The 18,517-nt window shown below is 45.1% G+C and overlaps 1 protein-coding gene across 6 annotated transcripts in view; it reads right to left on the minus strand.

Annotated features, from left to right (window-relative positions):
• Positions 1-401: 401 nt before the first annotated feature.
• The window catches only part of SYNDIG1 (synapse differentiation inducing 1), a 154,402-nt gene continuing 136,286 nt past the window's right edge, over positions 402-18,517 (minus strand). For 5 of the 6 annotated variants that reach the window (XM_074317311.1, XM_074317310.1, XM_074317312.1 and 2 more), the window contains 2 exons: positions 15,146-15,217; positions 402-9,669 (listed from right to left, as the gene is read on the minus strand). In XM_074317311.1, the coding sequence (XP_074173412.1) occupies positions 9,511-9,669; positions 15,146-15,217 (231 nt within the window). In that variant the 3' untranslated portion in view covers positions 402-9,510. The remainder of the gene's footprint in view (positions 9,670-15,145; positions 15,218-18,517) is intronic. The other variant, XM_074317315.1, reaches the window with a different exon arrangement.

Here is an 18,517-nt window from a genome sequence, read left to right on the forward strand (position 1 = left end):
TCTGAGTTGACCTTTGACATTCCAGGACAGTTGTGCCCAGCTGGTGCAAAACCTCTATCTTATCAAATATGAACCAGAGTGCGATATCTCTGCTGGAAATTTGGGTGTGGAAAGCCCCAAATGGCTGCTATGGACTTGGTTACTGGGAGAGTGTCTACTTGTGGGTAGGGGATTGGGAGGGAAAATGGGAATGAAATGGGGCTCCTCTACCTCTGGTTGCTTTATGAGGGTTCAAAAACGCTCTCAGGTTGTTGAGGAGGCACAGTAAGCAGACCCCCGGGCAGTTCAATTGCTTGCAGCTTCTTTGCTCAAGGTCCACCCTCCAGGAGCTGTGGCTTGGGTGTGAGTAGAGGAACTGGCTTGGTTCATTTTCAAAGGAATCAAATTTGTTTTGCAAACTATAAAAATGAAAAACATATTTATTTTTCTCTTTGGCACACAACTTAGAAGTGACGAGAGTTTTCCCAACTGTACCATCATGAGCCACTTCTGCTCCCAGAAAAATCAAGCTGAATTTAATCCAGAAGATCTTTCACATGTGATAAGCAAGTGAAAATTGAGAAATTTTAATTGCACAGGGAACACAGAATGAAAAACAGCATAAAATGCCATGACTATGCAAATCAAGGCTCTGCAAACATTGACACTAAACATTAAGGACAACCTTTCCATGTGGTTCTGCTAATGAGACCTTCTGCAAAACAAACAAACAAACAAAACAAAACAAAACAAAACAAAACAGAAAGCCTACTCTCTTTTGTAGACAGAGAAACAAAATTTGTCTGGAGCTGTGGGTTCCCAATGGATTTGCTAACCCTATCGAGCTTGTCGCTATCAGAGTGAACCAGTGTGGGCTGAACACCCACTGCAGCACCAGTGAGAAGTGCACCCCCTTTCCTTGCAACCCCAGAGGGTTCCTGCCACAGCAGGAGCCACTTTGCTTTGGGCAGTGGCAGAGGGAATACTTGGATAATATAGGGAAAAGATGTAGGTCTGGAAATCCGGGGGTGAGTTCTGGAACTGATCACTGCAGAGGCCTGAGTGTCATCTGTGAGAAGGGAAGGAGGTTGGGGTGTGTGGGGGCAAAGTGAGTTATGTGAAGGTGCTTCATAAACTGCAGTGTGGATTGTTGGTTTGATGTGGGAATGGGGAGGCACTTGTGGTTAATCTCTAGCAGCTCGTGAGTTCTGGGCATATCTTTTCACCTCTTTGAGCTTCAATTATCTAAAATCTGTTCTCATTTCCCAGACCTCACCAATGGAGATTGTTGCAGGCTAGGTTCTCCAAGAAGCAATTTCAGGGTGAAGGGTAAAAAGTTTATTAGGGACTAACACGTGTGAACTGGAAATGGAAGAAGCCAGACTGCAGGAGAAGCTGTCAGAATATAGGGAAATTGGCAGCCATCAGGTACTCCCCAGCAAAGAATGCTGGTAGAGGAAACCTGGTTGGGTGGAAATGGCTGGGCCCTCTGCAACTGCTCGGCTCAGCCATTGGCTAGGAAGAGTGTGGCTGTAGCTCTGAGGTCACATTCCTCACAGCAGGCAACCTGGGTCTGAGTAGAGTAGCTGTGCATAGACCACAGGTTCCATGTAAAAGCAGCTGAAGGGATCTTGGCTTCCACCCTCAGGCAGGCTCAGGTGGGAACTCATTACTCTGAAAACTGCTGAGTATTCCTGGGGATTCCTGAGGGGCACCTGGTGTATATGAGCACATCATCACCAACACCTGTTGGCCATCTTTTCCAACTCTTCTCTCTGTCCTCACTGGGGGTGGCCCCATGTCCAAGCATCTCACACTTGTGTCTCTGCGGGACCCACCACCCCCACCCAACCTGACCTGAGAGTGCCAGTTCCCCAGTGGTTCCCTGCTGTGGTGATGAGAGCCTGAGGCCAAGCCCTTTGAGTTGTACTGGGCACCCCTATCTGTCAGGGCTCAGCTGTAGCTGGCCTGAAGGCAGGCTGAGTGAAAAGAACTCCAGCCTTGGAGGCTTTGTAGCTGTGTCACAAGCCTGGCTCCTTCTCTGTCTCAGATGCTAACATGCTCTTTGCCTGCAGGATTCTGGTGTCCTGGCTCAGGCGATACAGCCTAGTCAGGATCTCACACAGGTGCAAGCTTGGTTCCCTGCCCTGCAGTGGGTAAGGGCCTCTAAGGTGCTGGACTACCCACTGCCCACATGTGGGCAGCTTAAGCCCTTTGTCCATCAAACACAGCTTTGGTTTAGGGCCTACAGGCATGGGCAGTAAGACAGATGAACAGATGTGGCTGGAGCTGAAGACAACGGTGGAGGGGAGCGGTGTAATGAGGGCTCAAGGTGACTATGGAAGTATATGTGGGGAGAGGCAGGCAGTCACAGGGATGGAAGATGCATGAGCTTGGGTAGTGGTATGAGCTGAATTGTGCTCCCCCAAATCCATATGTTAAAGACCTAACTCCACAAGTACGGATACCCACAGCCTTGGATTCCACTTCTGCACTGTCCCCATATGGCTCTAAGTATCCCCAGATCTGATCTCTTCCTCTCTTTGTCCCTGTAGGGCCCATCACAGAAGGTGCTCAGCAAATGCTTGTCATACCACACTGATGTAGAACAGGCTGCCCTGCAGCCTCACATCTCTGGTTCTATTCCAAAGTGATGTCAAAGGACTCAGCATGGATAAGTCCTGTGGAGAAGCCTGCAGCTCCTGTGGCCCCTGCTGGACCTTGGCCAGCCGCAGTTTTCAAAAATCAGTCAGTTCTCCCCTTCTTCACTGGAAAGGAACAGGAGAAACCGAACCCTTCCTGTGTACAGCTCTGACCCTGTGGATCTGATTTCTGACTAGGAGTTGGAGGAGTGGCTCCCTGAAGGCATCTGAACCACTGTTGTGGAAATGAGAGCCAGGCTACTGGCAATGTGTGGCTGACCTGGCATGAACATTTCCCTGGCCTGCACCTTCACAGAGCAGCTGGGAAAGGAAGGTTGGCCACTAGTGAGGAAACCTGAGTCCCGTTCTCCACCAACTGTCTGTGTGGACCTGAGCAAGTCCCCTCTGGGAGTCCTGGCTCTGTCACCTATGAAGAGGCCCATGGAGCCTTCTGAACCAGAGGATTTCTGTGAGGCTCAGTGGTTGAGTAGACAGGAGAGCCGTCTTTACAAAGTCCTGTGTCATATCAAATGTGAGAGGCATTTATTGTTCTGTCACTGTTTTAGAATCAACACTTGTGCTGCTAAAGGCAGATGGGTATGTGTCCGGGGAAGCTGAAGCTTCTTCCAGGAGACAGGGTACCTCTCTCTTCCTCTCTTCTTCCCCCTTTCCTTTTCTTTCTTAGTTAAACTATGGTAAGGGGTATGAATGAAGTATTGTTGTTCTGAGAGTGGATTCCAAGCTGGTTGGTGCTCCACCTAGGTGGTGCTAAATTCAGTCAGTTTTCACCTGCTTGTGTTGTGAATGATTGAGACAGATGGTAAAGTACAGGTTGGCTGTTTCTCTGTTTTGGGGCTGTCCTGTGCATTGTAAGATGTTGAGCAGCATCCCTGGTCTCTATCCTCCCACCAGTCAGAATGGCTATCATCAACAAGACAAATAATAACAACTGTTGGAGAGGTTGTGGAGAAAAAGGAACCCTCATACACTGTTGGTGGGAATGCAGACTGGTGCAGCCACCATGGAAGGCAGTGTGGAGGTTCCTCAAAAAATTATGAATAGAATTACCATATGACCCAGCAATCCCTCTCCTGGGTATCTACCCCAAAAATCTGAAAACATTTTTCCATAAACATATGTGTGCTCCAATGTTCATGGTGGCTTTATTTACGGTGGCCAAGTCATGAAAACAACCAAAGTGTCCCACGATAGATGAATGGATAAAGAAGATGTGGTATATATATATACATGGAATACTATTCAGCGGTAAGAAAAGATGAAGTAGTATCATTTGTGACAACATGGATAAATCTTGAGATCATTATGCTAAGCAAAATATGTCAGACAGAAGCAATTGAGAACCATAGGATTTCATTGATATGTCATATATAAAACTGAAAACAGCAAAGGAAGAAGACAAACAAATGAACAATCTGAACTCATAGACACAGACAACAGTCTAGTGCTTACCACAGTGTAAGGGGTGAGGATTGTGGTAGATGAGGCTAAAAGGGATCAAATATACGGTAATGGAAGGAGAACTGACTCTGGGTGGTGAACACACAATATGATAGATTTATGATTGTGGGGACAGAGCCAGGAATGCAGTTTTTAGGCTCTCGGCCTCACGTGGTAAGGTGCTGGCTCAGTAATAAATGGCTATCAACTGTGATTGGATGGTCATCAGCTGTGGCTAGTTAGCCGTTAGCTGTAACCAGTGAGCCATTGGCCACTAATATAACTGTCGTGGCTACACTAGCAGAAAATGCAAGCTATCAAGATGGTGGCTGGCAGTTAGGATGGCAGGTTGCGGACAGTGTGGCTCCTGCTTCCTGTGTCTCGACCAGCCACCAGCAAGAATATGGTGGTATGACTCCCCTATCTATGGCTCCAAGGATGTTCCTTTTTGGCCTCACCATGTCCTGCATTCTTATGTGGGGAGCGGGACTAGAGACCTCTCCTGACACCCTGCATGACAATGATGTATTACATAATTGTACAACTGAAACCTACGTAACTTTAGTACAGTTGTCACCCCAATAAACTTTAATTAAACAAAACAAAAAAACCCACCTCAGGCATCAGGCCCTGAAACTCAGGCCAGAGGCTTAAGGCAGATTTGGCCATGGCTCAGTAACCATTTGACATTTATATATCTGGGAGTAGTAACAGTTGTTGACTAATGAGAAGGCTGTTCTTGTAATGCATTTTAAAGCCAGAGGCTGCTCCTAATGAAGGAGGCCTCTAGCATCTTGGCAGGTGCCGGGTAACTGGCTAAGTGTGAGAAATACACTGCTCAGCTATTTTCAAGGCCCTGTTCCCAGTTAGCTGTATGGTCCAACTGTCTGTGGCACTGTGGGGACAGAGCCAGGAGTGCAGTTTCCAGGCTCTCACCCTCACTTGGAAAGGTGCTCACTTGTGTAGTAAATGGCTATCAACTGTGATTGGATGGCCATCAGCTGTGGCTAGTTGGCCATCAGCTATACCAGTGAGCCATTGGCCACTAATATAACTGCTGTGGCTATGCTAGAAGCAAATGGGGGCTAGCAAGATGGTGGCTGAGGTAGCAAAAGCGGATTGCAGTTAGCAGTGCGGATTGCAGGTAGCAGGTGGGGTTGGTTGGTTGGCAGAGAAGCAGACGGCAGGTTACAGATCGTGTGCATCCTGCTTCCTGTGTCTCCAACCCAGAAGCCAGTGAAACTATAGTGGTATGACTCCCCTATCTATGGCTCCGTGGGTGTTCCTTTTTGGCCTTGCCATATCCTGCGTTCTTATGTGGGGAGCGGGACCAGAGACCCCGCATGCCACCCTGCATGACAGGCACCTTGGACAGCTGCTGATAGCACAGTGACCTACAGATGTGGCCTGTCTCACCATGTTCTCCTTGGACCCATTGTAGTTCATTGGGAAGAGTTGAAATATCTGGGCAAGTGGGACATCTGATGAAACTGCAAGTACCTGGTAAAAGGGTGGAGGGGCACTTGATGCAGAGGGTAACCTGGCGAAGAGGGGAACACCTTGTGAAGCGAGGACGCCTGGTGTAGCGAAGTAAGCATGACTGGTGAAGTGTGGATGACTGTTGAAGAAGGGGCAGGGAAGAACCTTGTGGCAGATAGAGATAGATTACCCATGGATGCCTTTAAGGGTGGGGGAGGGAAAACACTGTGTACAGGAACGAGATATGCCCTAACCAGCTTTTCTGAGACCTTATTTTCCATGGAAGTCACCTCAGGTCTTCCACCCTACTCCCCACATTGCTCCCACCACCAGCTGGCAAAGACATGCTGTGAAACATAAACCAAAGTAATTTTCAGGTCTCTAAGAGTGTTGATATGGCAACAGTGGGGTCTGGGCTCAGATGAATTTTTTCTTGCTTGTAAAAGCCACAGCTGAGCAACATGGTGTAAAAGGCAGCTGATGGGGTTTAGGATTCAATGGTGTGGGATGCATCTTGACTTTGCTGTTTCCCAGGTGCATGACTTAGGTGAAAATTACTTATGTGCTCTGGGTCTGTATCTGTCAATAAAATAGTTGTAGTAAAGAGTTTTTACAGGAATGGAATGAGCTGCTCTCGAGGAGTAGGCTGTGCCATGGTGAGGGACAAGGAAGCAAATTCCATGAGTAGTGCTTTGTTACCTGGAGGGGACCAGGCTGGTGCTTCCCTCCTTGCTCTGCAGCTGCCACTTGCATGGTGCTGGGCAAGTTACCTTCTCTGAATCTCAATTCTGTCACCTACCCACTGGAGTTCTTGGGACTACATGAGATAATGTGCAGGGCCTGTGCAAGGTGGTGCCTCATTGGTGGTGGCTGCAATGACAACTGGGATAATGTGAATTTATGGGCACATGGCAGCCCTGGCACATTTAGAAGATTGCTATGCTGTGCAGCAGTCATGAACAAAACCACTGAAGATGACATAGAATCATGTTCCCCATGGGTCATAGGACTGCGCTGTACTGTGTCTACCTATTAAGTGAGGGGTAGGGCCACATGTGCTCCATTCAGCTGTCCTAACATGTTCAGACCGGACCCTACCACACCCATATGACCATTCACACCATATAGTACTACATATGGTCCTGGTAATGGTCCTCAGGAAGGACTTGGTAGAGCTTCACAAAGTACAAACAGGGCTAAGCTATGCAGTGTGATTAAAACAACAACAACAACAACAACAAAACAAAACTATGGTGAATGTTTTAATAAAAAAAGTTTATTATAATAAAAGACACATTGCCATGAACCCCCCTCAAAATACTCTCCCTTGCTTTGAACACACTAATCCCATCATTCTTGCTACTTTCTGAAGCAGTTCTGGAAGTCCTCTTTCGTTAGTGTCTTTATGAGAGTTTAAGAAATTATGTATGTAGAAAATGGCCTGAGAAATGGGCAAATGGATTCATCCTCCATCATGACAATGTTCTGTGTCACACATTGCTTCTGTCAAATAAAAACACTACAGTGTATTCTCATCCACCTTATTCACCATATCTGGCATCATTTGACTTCTGGCTCTTCTCCAAAGTCAAAATGACCAGGAAAGGTAAACATTTTAAATCGATTCAGGACATTGAGGCAGCCACGACAGCACAAATAAAGACACTCATGAAAGAGGACTTCCAGAACTGCTTCATAAAGTGGCAAGGATTATGGGATAAGTGTGTTCAAAGTGAGGGGGAGTATTTTGAGGGGGATTAATGACAATGTATTTTACTATAATAATTTTTTAATTTAAACATTCACTGTATTTTTTTTTATCACACCTCATATTTTAAATGGAGGCTTTTCCATCTGCAAAGTCAGGGACTGAGAGAGGATAGGAGGTTGGTGTAGCAGGAGACAGGATGCCTGGGCACGGAGGGATTGGTATAGAGCAAACATGATGTGGTGGTAGAGATGGTAAGATGGGACACACAGGGTTGATTCTACTTCTTAACCAAATCCAAAAACATGGAATTTTGGATACCTCTTGAACATAAAATGAACTGTTTTAGGACAAATACAAAAGTCCATTTCATACAATGGCTCCTGATGAATAAATCCTGAGAGATAGCACTGAAAAGATGGGAGGACACAAACAAGCTGTGGGATGACTACCTTGACACTGGGAATAATGGTGACCACCCCACCTTTCTCACATGACCCATGCGAGTGGCTGGGCTCTGTGTCCATGTACTCAGCAGAATCCTAGGAAGTGGGCCTCATTCACCATCCTCTTCTAAAGATGAGGTTCAGAGAAGTGCACCCATCTATCCAGGATCACAGAGCTAGAAAGTACTGATCCCAAATCCATACTTTCTCCAGGTTATTCTGACTCTTATAGGGACATTTGGGCTTCTTCCATTTATTCTTTTGAGAGCACATTTTTGAAGCATCCATTTGAGCCAAATAGTAGAGGATCTTGGACTTGACCCAGGAAGGCAGTGCTAGTAATTTACAAAATATTAAGTTTTTAAGGTCAAGGGTGAGGGAGATCAAACCTGAGTGCTTACTCTAGGATACTTGTACCGCACACTGGAACCACCAGGCTGTACCTCTGATCAATCAAATCAGGAATTTGGAGCGGGGACCCAAGCAGCAGGAATTCTGTAAATGCTGGGGTGAAATCTCTCCTAGAGAGATGGTCTCAGTGTCCACCAAAAGTATCAGGAAAACAATACTTAGTAACAGTATTCAAGGTGGAACTCAAGCAGCCAGAGATGATTTCATTCTCATCTTAGGAGACCTGTTTCAGCAGCTGAGTCCTGGGTGGCTTTGTGGTTATTTAAACAAGTAAAAACTATAAGTGAAACCCAAGGATTGTTATTAATCAGAAAGAAAAGTCTTAAGCAAAAAAGTTAAAAGATATTTTTTGTTAGATAATGAACACTCGTCAAACAGCAGAGAAGTGGTATTAAAATGTCTGTGATTAGTTATTTCTCAGCATTCATCTGGTAACTTAAGCAGCATAAAACAATAGTTGCACTTTAAAAAAATGACAAGAAAATAGCTATTCATTTAGTCGACAGAATGGTCATCTCCTTCTAAGATCGCTAGTGCCACTACTTATCACCAAGGTGAGTGCTAACTCTTTATGGTGAGGTGGCATCCACAGCTCCTTTGCTTTGAGTTCCTGGAGCAAACCTTGGGGCCTTCTGGGAGGAGTCTTAGGAAGGACTGTGGCCTGCTCCCCACCCCCAGATCAATGAGGCCCAAGATTGCAGATTGCTGTGTGGTGGCTGTTGAATTTGGACATGTTCCAAGAGAGGGCAGGTGTTCCTAGGCTGGGGACAGTGTGGAGGGAATAAAAGACTGGGCCTGGGGACAGGTCCCATGCTATTCTGGCTTTGTACTTTCAGGGATGGACCTATCTGAAGACAAGTGACAACATGGGTCCTGCCAGCAGTTTTGTCTTTCTTCTTGGTCAGGGAAGGAGAGTGGACTGAGGGACTGCCAGAGGAGTCAACCACAGAAACAGACAGAAGGTATGTCCCCTGCCTTCTGCTTATTGCACCATACTCCATAAAAAATAAACACATTGTTACTGTTCGTATATTGCTAACACTATGGTATTCCAGGCACTGGCAGACTGCAGAAAGAGCTGCTTTGTCATTAAACTACCAGAAACCATCCAGAGACAGACTCGTGGGTTAGGATCTCTGGAGCTTCCACTTGGAAAGTTTAGCAGTACCCATTTGTCTCATGGTCTACACAGTGCTGTGAAAATAAAATGAAAGGGTAAAAACCAAAAAAATCCATAGGTAGAAATTTCAGGGTGTTATGGAGTTGTTTGGCAATAATTTATGCTATACAGTGTCACACATATGTGTCTCTCTTGCCAGCCCTCATTTCTCTGCATCCACATGCAACTGGTCCCAGGTTCTTCCCCTGTGTACCCGGAGGAAGCTCATCATAGGTGATTGTTCTTGGAGAGGTAGGCGATGAGGGCCACAGCCACGCCCACATAGATGCCAGTTCCAATTGTAATGGAGAGCACAGCCAGGAACAGTGCTCGCCGAGAACTGTTGCCAGCCTGGTGGAAGTCCCCCTTGGCCACGGCTTTGTTCGTCTGTAGAGTTGGAAAGGAAAGGGGGAGAAGAAAGTCAAGATGAGCAAGTCAAAACAAATAAAGTGAGTGTAGGGCTCACCTCTGGCTCCCTTCCAATCTTGAACTTAACTGATTCCAGGGAGAAAGGACTTGCCAAGGGGAACTGTACATGCCCCCAGCTGTTGATAGCAGTTCTCTCTAACTGGCAGGGAAGGAATAGGCAGGTGTTGCTTATTACTGCTTCCCCACTGCAAGGCACTCAAAGCACAAAAAAACACAAAAGAGACCCAAAGAAACACCCATGGTTGGCAGTAACCCAGCTGAGCACCACTAGGGTGGGGCTTGGAGGCTAGGGCACCAGTATGCCAAGGATGGTATAGATATTACACCTCCAGTGCCCTTCTTTCTACCCAAAATGACACTTCCTTTCATTTGGATAACACTAAAATTTTTAAAGTATGTTCACATTTATCTTATTTAATCTTTACAGTATAGTAAAGAGCGTGGGAAAAGATATTATGGTTTTCATTTCCCAGGGAAGAAACTGTGGCATGAGATCATTAAATCGATTGCAGGACACTTGAGACTATACTCTTCAGCTGGTAGCCTAGGAATAATGCTTTCCTGACCATCTCCCTCCCTTACATAGCTAGCATTGATACAATTCATCCATCAATAAATTGATTTGTTGTAAGACCAATACCTAGATTTCTGGTTGCTCAATTACATAACAAGGTGTTGGTTTAATAAGATTCATGTTTCTTGGGGTCATGAGGTTGCAAGAATGAGGAGGTTTTGGATGCTATATCTAATTTGGTATTTTCTGACAGATCCATATACCCATCCTCAACCCCTTCCTTCCTTGTCCCACTCTACAAATGAGATTAGAAAAACAAAACCGGGAGTGTGGAAATGGTCGTGTGATTCAGCTGTGACCATCATGGAGGGAATATCCTATAAAAGGGTGGCTCGTCTGGCAGATGAGGGCAAAGGCTGCTAGGGTGCATAACTTCCAGAAATGCCATGTGATACTGAGGGCAATAATGCCCACAGGTGGTCAGATAAAAGCAGAGCCTACTGCCCTACTAGAATGTCCTAACTTGCTCTCTGGCCCATCTCCAGGAACCAGATTCTGGCCGGATCTCATTTCCACGTCACTAGTAGTATTTCTGCTTTGTGTAGGCAGGTGTGGGAATCAGTACATTTTTTATTTAAACTAAAAACACCAAGGTCTTTGCAATGGACCACAAAGTATGAGACTCCAAGAGGACTCATAAAATTATTTTCCATTGTCTGTGGTCCTGACCCGATCTTATGAGGTTTGAAGCTGTGTCGGGTTGAGAAGGGACTCTGGTCTGCTTTGTGGCCTCCCTCTCTTTCCCCCAATTTCTGAATCTCAAAGGCCAGTTTCTGTGACTTCCTTCCCCATGTTTTTTTGGCTTGGAAACGAGTTTGGAAGCTAACCACCAACAATTTTTTTTAATTGAAGTTTATTGGGGTGACAATTGCTAATAAAGTTATATAGGTTTCAGGCGTACAATTCTGTAATACATCATCAATATATCACATTGTGTGTTCACCACCACCACCAATTTTCAATGAAGCAGGGCTAAGGGATTGCAGAATGGGAAGCCTCCTAAGACAGTAGCAATTAATTAATTAATTAATTAATTAATTAATTAATTAAGTCTTAATTGGCTGAGTTTAATTTTATCTAGCAGCACTTCCACACTCTAAGGTCCTAGGACATAATTCACTATAAATGCCTGTCCTTAGCCAAGCAGCCACCCTCCACTAGAACGGAATTTGCTGCTATCTCTGCCATTAGCACTATCCTTGTCACCATCACTGGATTCTGCTGCAGGAGCAATGCAGAGATACAGAGAGGAAGTCAGTGTGGCCACTTCTCATTCCTTACCCCTGGACTCAGGCCCCTACAGGGGCCTCCTGTGTCTCAGAGACCTGACCTATCTCATCAGAGTTCATGCATTTTAGTAATGCCCTTTAGTGGTTGCCTTCCCTGCTCAATGGTGAGTCACCTCCAGAGACAGGTCCACATCTCACTTGTCCATATGTTCTGCCTGAAGCCTGAACTCATGCTCTGGGAGGATGGCAGGAACTCACTAAACATTTTTATTAAGGTTTTTATTAAAATATAGCTAATATACAATATTACATTAGCTTCCTGTGTACAACATAGTTATTCAACATTTATATACCTAAAGAAATGATCACCATGATAAGTCTAGCAACCATCTGACACCATCCATGCTATCACAATATTACTAACTATATTCTCTATGCTGTACATTATATCCTCATGACTTATTTGTTTTATACCTGGAAATTTGAACCTTTTATTCCCCTTCACCTTTTTAAAATTTTCAATTACATTTGACATTAGACATTACTTTATATTAATTTCAGGTGTACAGCATAGTGATTAGATATTTATATAATTTTTTTAATTGTACACCTGAAGTCTATGTAATTTTATGAACAATTGTCACCCCAATAAATTAAAAAAAAAGGATATTTATATAATTTAAGAAGCGATCCCCTTGACTAATCTGGTACTCACCTAGCACCATACATGGTTATTACCATATTATTGACTATATTTCCTATATTTTATTTTACACTCCCATGACTATTTTGTAACTACCACTTTGTACTTCTTAATCCCTTCCCCATCTTCACCCACTCCTCCCAAACCCCCTCCCATCTGGCAACCATCAAAATGTTCTCTATATCTACAAGTTTCATTCTGTTTTGTTTGTTTGTTTATTTTGTTCTTTAGATTCCACATACAAGCAAAATCACATTGCATCTGTCTTTCTCTGTCTAACACATCCACACAGCAAATGGCAATATTCCAATATTCCAATGTATACATGTACCACCTCCTCTTTGTCCATTCATCCATCAACAGACACCCACGCTACCTCCACATCTTGGCCATTGTAAACAATGTTGCAATGGACGTATAAATGCACATGTCTCCTCAAAGTAGCATTTTCAGTTTCTTCAGGTAAATCCCAGAAGTTGGATTTCTGGGTCCTTCTTTGTCTCTTGGTACAGCCTTTGTTTTAAAGTCTATTTTGTATGGTAGAAGTATTGCTACACCAGTTTTTTTTTTTTTTTTTTAATGATTGAAGATCAGCTCCCTTCAAATCCCCCAAGTGGTATTGGCCCCTAAGTGCATGCTCCTGGTTTCTCTGATGGCCTTTGTGAGGAACGCAGGCCACTGGGAAATCTTAACCTGAGCTTTGGCTCAACTCCACAGACCCCTGCCCCACACCCATCTGTGGTTTCTGAGCACATACAGTGCTGGCGCTCTCATCCCCAGGAGCCCCAAGTGTCTGCTTGGGAATTACTCTTGTTTTTTTGCTCTCATAGCTGAGGGACTTTGATCTGTATTTTCATTTGGTTCTAGGGTGATTGTTCAACAGAGACCCAGGAATTTTGTTGTGTTAGAGACACTATCAGCTGAGATGCATCAGAAACCATAAAGAGATAAAGTCTCATTGGTAAGCAGTCTTCTTTCAGTCATGTTACTCAACATCTGCATGTCACAGAAGCTCTATGAGGCAGCACTGCTGTTTCCATGCTACATACTGACTGGACACCAAGGTCTAATATGTGATCCCTGACATGCTTCCTTTGTTTTAGAAAATGTATCACAGTGTGACAAAACAGCTTGCTCCTTTCATTGAGAGGGTGCAGACTTGGAGAAATGTTTCCACCCTGACAATTTCAGGACTAAAACTCCAGGCTTTTGGGACCAGTTTTCTTGTTGTTCATGAGGGCAGGAGCTTTTCCCCTAGGTCCATGGGTCTTTGAACCCCTGATTCTGAAGGCAAGACTGCATGCACATGCATTTTTATAAGAAGAGGGTCAGCCAGGCTCTCTGGTTTCACCATATGGCTATGTTCCAAGCTACTCTGCCTGCTGTATAGGGAGACAAGAACAGGAGGTACTAAGGAACAGAGCCAAGCCAGCATCTGCTGGCAGGGGCTGGAGGACATCACAGGTTATTCTTGGCTGGAATGAACAGATGTCATTTGCTTGTCCTAATTGGAAATCTAGACTTGTCTCCTCATGTAGTGAATGTTCAGCAAGCACACTGAGAAACTGGACCCCAGGGCATCCATGGGCCTGCTCAACACCAACTGTGCTGTCAGATAGCTTTGTAACAGGAGTTCTCAAATCTGGTGGACATTCAAATCCCTGGGGAGCTTTGAAAACTCCCAATGCCCAGGCCACACCCCAGGCCAGGTAAGTCAGAAGCTCTGGGCTCATACTGGGTCTTCTCTGCCTTTCAACCTCTTTGGTGATTCTAACATACAGGCAAGGGTAAAACCAAGGTGGCCAAGAGTCCTGGTTTTCCAGGACGTGGGACTTGCTGTGCTAGGTTGGGACAATCCAGGCAAAGTAGGATGAGAACCATGACTTTGCAGGGAGGAAGCCATGGATCCACCCACATGGAGAGGATTCTGGTGACTCCTGCATTTCTGACAGAATCACCTTTCACTTCAGGAGGCTCACGATGGGTGGGAAGGAAGCTGGGCGAGTTGGATGTCTATAAGCTCAGCTTCCTTGGAGGCACCACTTTGACTCCTCCTGCACATAAGCTGCATGTCACACATGGAGTTATAGTTTGCAGGAAGGGAAGTGGCCCAGACCCGTGACTCTCCCAGTTTTATTTTCAACTTATGGAGTGTTATCTCCAAACCCCATTCTCTCTTGACTGGTATATGGCCCCAAGGATTTTATAACCTCCTGATCACCTCTTTTCTAATGGCAGTAGCAGGCTAACACCTATTTATGCAGGGTCAATTCTCCCTGCAGGTGGAAGCCTGGTCCTTTATCCTAGTTGGTCCTCCTGGGAAGAAGATGCCTTCAGCTCTGGGAGGTGATACGAAGCAAAGAAAATGGAAGACTTAATCTCACTTTCACACTTTGTTCTGACACAATTAAATAATGTATTTTATGTGGTCTTGGGCTTATTAAAGCGTCCCCTTCCTCCGGCATTGTCCACATTCCTCTCGCTCCCTCTAAATGCTGCCAGCAACAGATATTTCCAAAGGCAGACATGTTCACATTGCCCCTGTGTGCCTGCTATGATTCCCATGCCCTGCAGAGCAGCCTATCGCCTTCTGACCCTGAACCTGGACCCACAAGGACCCATCTTCTCATCCATATCTCACCCTTAAATCCCCTCCCATTGTGAGGTCACAGGTGTTCCCAGCCAAGGCTTCATTTAGGACTGTGTGAGACTTTACTTCAAATACTCCACTGATTTGAAAAGGGGACTAGGGAGTCTGAGACTTAGTATCCCCATCTACACAGTGGACCCCACAGGTCGCTGTGAGGATGAAATGAGGTCCATGTGAAGCTCTTACCATGACCTGGGCATCTGGCAGGCCCAGTCAGGGGAGTCTCTCCCATTGTCGCCTGTACACTGCCCTCCAGACTCCTTCCCATGGTCACCTACCTGTGGCTGAGAGGCTGACCCAGTCTCCACTGCCAGGTCTCTGGCTACTTCCTGAGTACCACTGGATGGCCCCTGTCAGACACAGGAGGAGAGGGCTGGTCTCATCAACCTGTGAGGCCCCAGGAATGACCCCTCCTCCAGCTTCTCCTAAGCCTCCCTCCTGTGCTCTCAGTGCTCCTTGCTCCAGCCACTGCACTGTCTATTGGGCTAACTACCCTTCCCACTGTCTTTGTAAATAAACCCTCCTCAAATGATCTAATTGGGGCAGACCGTCTGTTTCCTGACTGCAGTTATGGGTTGTTATAAATGCTTGAATCAGTTGTGAAAAGGCTCTCCATCTGGAGAGGGCTCCCTGAGGACTGCCCTGAGGACTGGTGTCCTTCACCTAACCTAGGCAGCCTGCTCTCTCCTGAAGGATGTGTTCATTATCCACTGCTGAGAAACACAGCATCTCCAATTTTGTGGCTTAAAACAAGAATAAGTACTTACATCTCTACCAGTTTGTAAGGGTCAGGAATTTGGGAGATTCTCTACTTGGGCTCAGAGGGGCCTGGGCTGCAATCACTTTGACATCGCCATGGCATTACCAGCTGAGGCAGGAGCATCAGGGGCCCTATGCACATATGCTTGCTCAGCACAGCTGCCTGAATAGGGGTGGAGCAGGTCATACCTGTTCACAGCACACCCTTGCCCAAACATTCCTCTCCTTCCTCATGGCCCTCTTGTCTGCAGTCTGCCTACAGTGCCCTCATAGACAGATGACCTGTTTCCACACCATTAGGGTTCTGCTTCTGGGGGCCCCTTTATGGGCTGTGACTAGGTTGGTGCTCACAGAGACTTCTCTTGCTTTCCAGAGTGACTGTAAACTCCTATGAAACCACGGGACACACGACTAGTGTCGTAGTAGACATATCCTCCAGCCAGAGCAGAATCAAATTGGTGCCAACCATCAGGGGAGTGACAAATTCAGGCTCCTAAGACTAGGATAAGTGCTGTACCTCCTTCTGGAACTTGGGTTCAAAAGGCAGGTTGCCCATCAACAGCTTTCTCTCAGTACTGCCTCTGTTGCCACGAAGGCAGAAACACGAGGGTCAGTGCTTTGGATAGAAGGGAGGTGACTGCGTGTGACACCAGCCAGCCTCTCACCTAGTATGCAGTCCCATTCATGTTCTGAACATGGCAGGAGAGCACCTGTTCCCCCTTTGGGCAGGGACCTTCTCCCTTGTGGTTGGATATTTCTTCCCTGCCCTTTTGCCCATAGGTCACCAGGAAGTGTGTTACGTTCTTTTGGGAGCTTTTTGCTCAGGAAAAAAAAAAGTGCAGGTGATTGGCTAGGTCCTAAGCAGCACCCAGCTACAACTTCTGTGTGCCCGTGGGAGCCCAGTGAAACCAGAAAACCATGACTTCCATCCTCGTGAAATCTGCTTGGAGTGAATCACAGGGAAGGGAGATACATGGCTCAGAATGAGAAAATAGGAATCAGCGGTCACAACACAAGAAACGCTCAGGCTCCAGGAGGCTTACTGAGTGCAGGGCTCAGACACAGCCTGGACAAGGGAAATATCCTTTAAACCCACTGGAACATTTCACAATGAAACACTGAATGTGCACTCTGGTTCTTTATTTATATAACTACCCTCACTTAACTGGTTGAGGGTAACCAACCAGTTTTGAAAAATGAAACCAATTTTCATTTTTTAATTTAATTTAATTTTTATTAGTTTCAGGTGTACAAGGCAACATAACAGCTAGATATTTACATCCATCACAAAGTGATAACCCCCCGCCTCCAAGCTACTACCCCATGACATCTTATATAACGGTTACAATACCATTGACTGTCTTCCTTATGCTATACTCTACCTCCCATGAATGAGTAATATATATATGTGTGTATATGTGTGTGTGTGTGTGTGTATCAGACAATTAAGTTCACGAACTCATCCTAGGCAAAGTGCTACATACCTCATTGCTGAATATCACTACAGTCACCTTTGAATTACTCCCCTTGGGAAGCTATGATGTGACACTAGCACTTAGTCCACCCTTCAAAGCAATTTTGGAATTCTTTCTGGAATGGCCATCAGAACAGTCCGCAAATTACCCTTGATGCCCTGAATGCCATCGAAATGTCTTCCTTTCAATATTTCCTTTATCTTCGGGTAAAGAAGTCGTTGCGGGCTGGATCAGATGAGTAGGGAGAATGTTCCAATACAGTTATTTGTTTACTCACTAAAAACTCCCTCACAGACAGTGCCATGTGAGCTGGCGCATTGTCGTGATGCAGGAGCCATGAATTGTTGGTGAAAAGTTCAGGTCGTCTAACTTTTTCATGCAGTCTAATCAGCATTTCCAAATAGTAAACTTGGTTAACTGTTTGTCCAATTGGTACAAATTCATAATGAATAATCCCTCTGATATAAAAAAAGTTTAGTTTAACAATATCGCTGCAAAAAGTTCAACAACTTAATTATCAGACCATGTAGGTGTGTGTGTGTGTCTGTGTGTGTGTGTGTGTGTGTGTGTATTTACATATAGTTGACCTACAATGTTATTCTACTTCAGCTTCAGCTGTACAGCACATTGGTCAGGCATCTACACAATCTATGAAGTGATCCCCTTGATAAATCCAGTGCCCAACTGGCACTATGGAAAACAGTATGAAAATACCTCAAAAAATTGAAAATGGAACTACCTTATGACCCAGTAATCCCACTCTTGGCTATCTATCCAAAGAAATCCAAAGCACTAATTAAAAAAAAGATGCACCCTTATGCTATTGCAGCGCTGTTCACAATAGCCAAGATACGGAAACAACCCAAATTCCCATCAATAGACGATTGAATAAAGAAACTGTGGTACATTTATACAATGGAGTATTACTTGGCTATAAAACAAAAAGTGAAATCTTACCATTGGCAACAACATGGATGGCCCTTGAGAATATTATGCTAAGTGAAACAGGCCAGACTGAGAAAGACAAATACCATATGATCTCACTTATATCTACATAACAGAATAAGTGAGCAAACAAAACAGACATAGACTCAGAGATATAGAAAAACAAACAAACTGTTGGTTGCTAGTTGAAAGCAGGGAGGGGATGGGGAGAAGGTGAAGGGATTAGAAAGAGCATATCAGTAGACACAAAATAGTCATGGGTTTGTCTTGATCTTTTGTTGTTTTTGGTTTATATACCACATATCAGTGAAATCATATGGTTCTCTGCTTTTTCTGTCTGACTTATTTCGCTTAGCATCATACTCTCAAGATCCATCCATGTTGTCACAAATGTTCCTATATCATCTTTTCTTACCGCCGAATAGTATTCCATTGTGTATATATACCACAACTTCTTTATCCATTCATCTA

Source organism: Rhinolophus sinicus, linkage group LG13, assembly GCF_036562045.2.
Source record: "Rhinolophus sinicus isolate RSC01 linkage group LG13, ASM3656204v1, whole genome shotgun sequence".
Taxonomy (NCBI): Eukaryota; Metazoa; Chordata; class Mammalia; order Chiroptera; family Rhinolophidae; genus Rhinolophus; species Rhinolophus sinicus.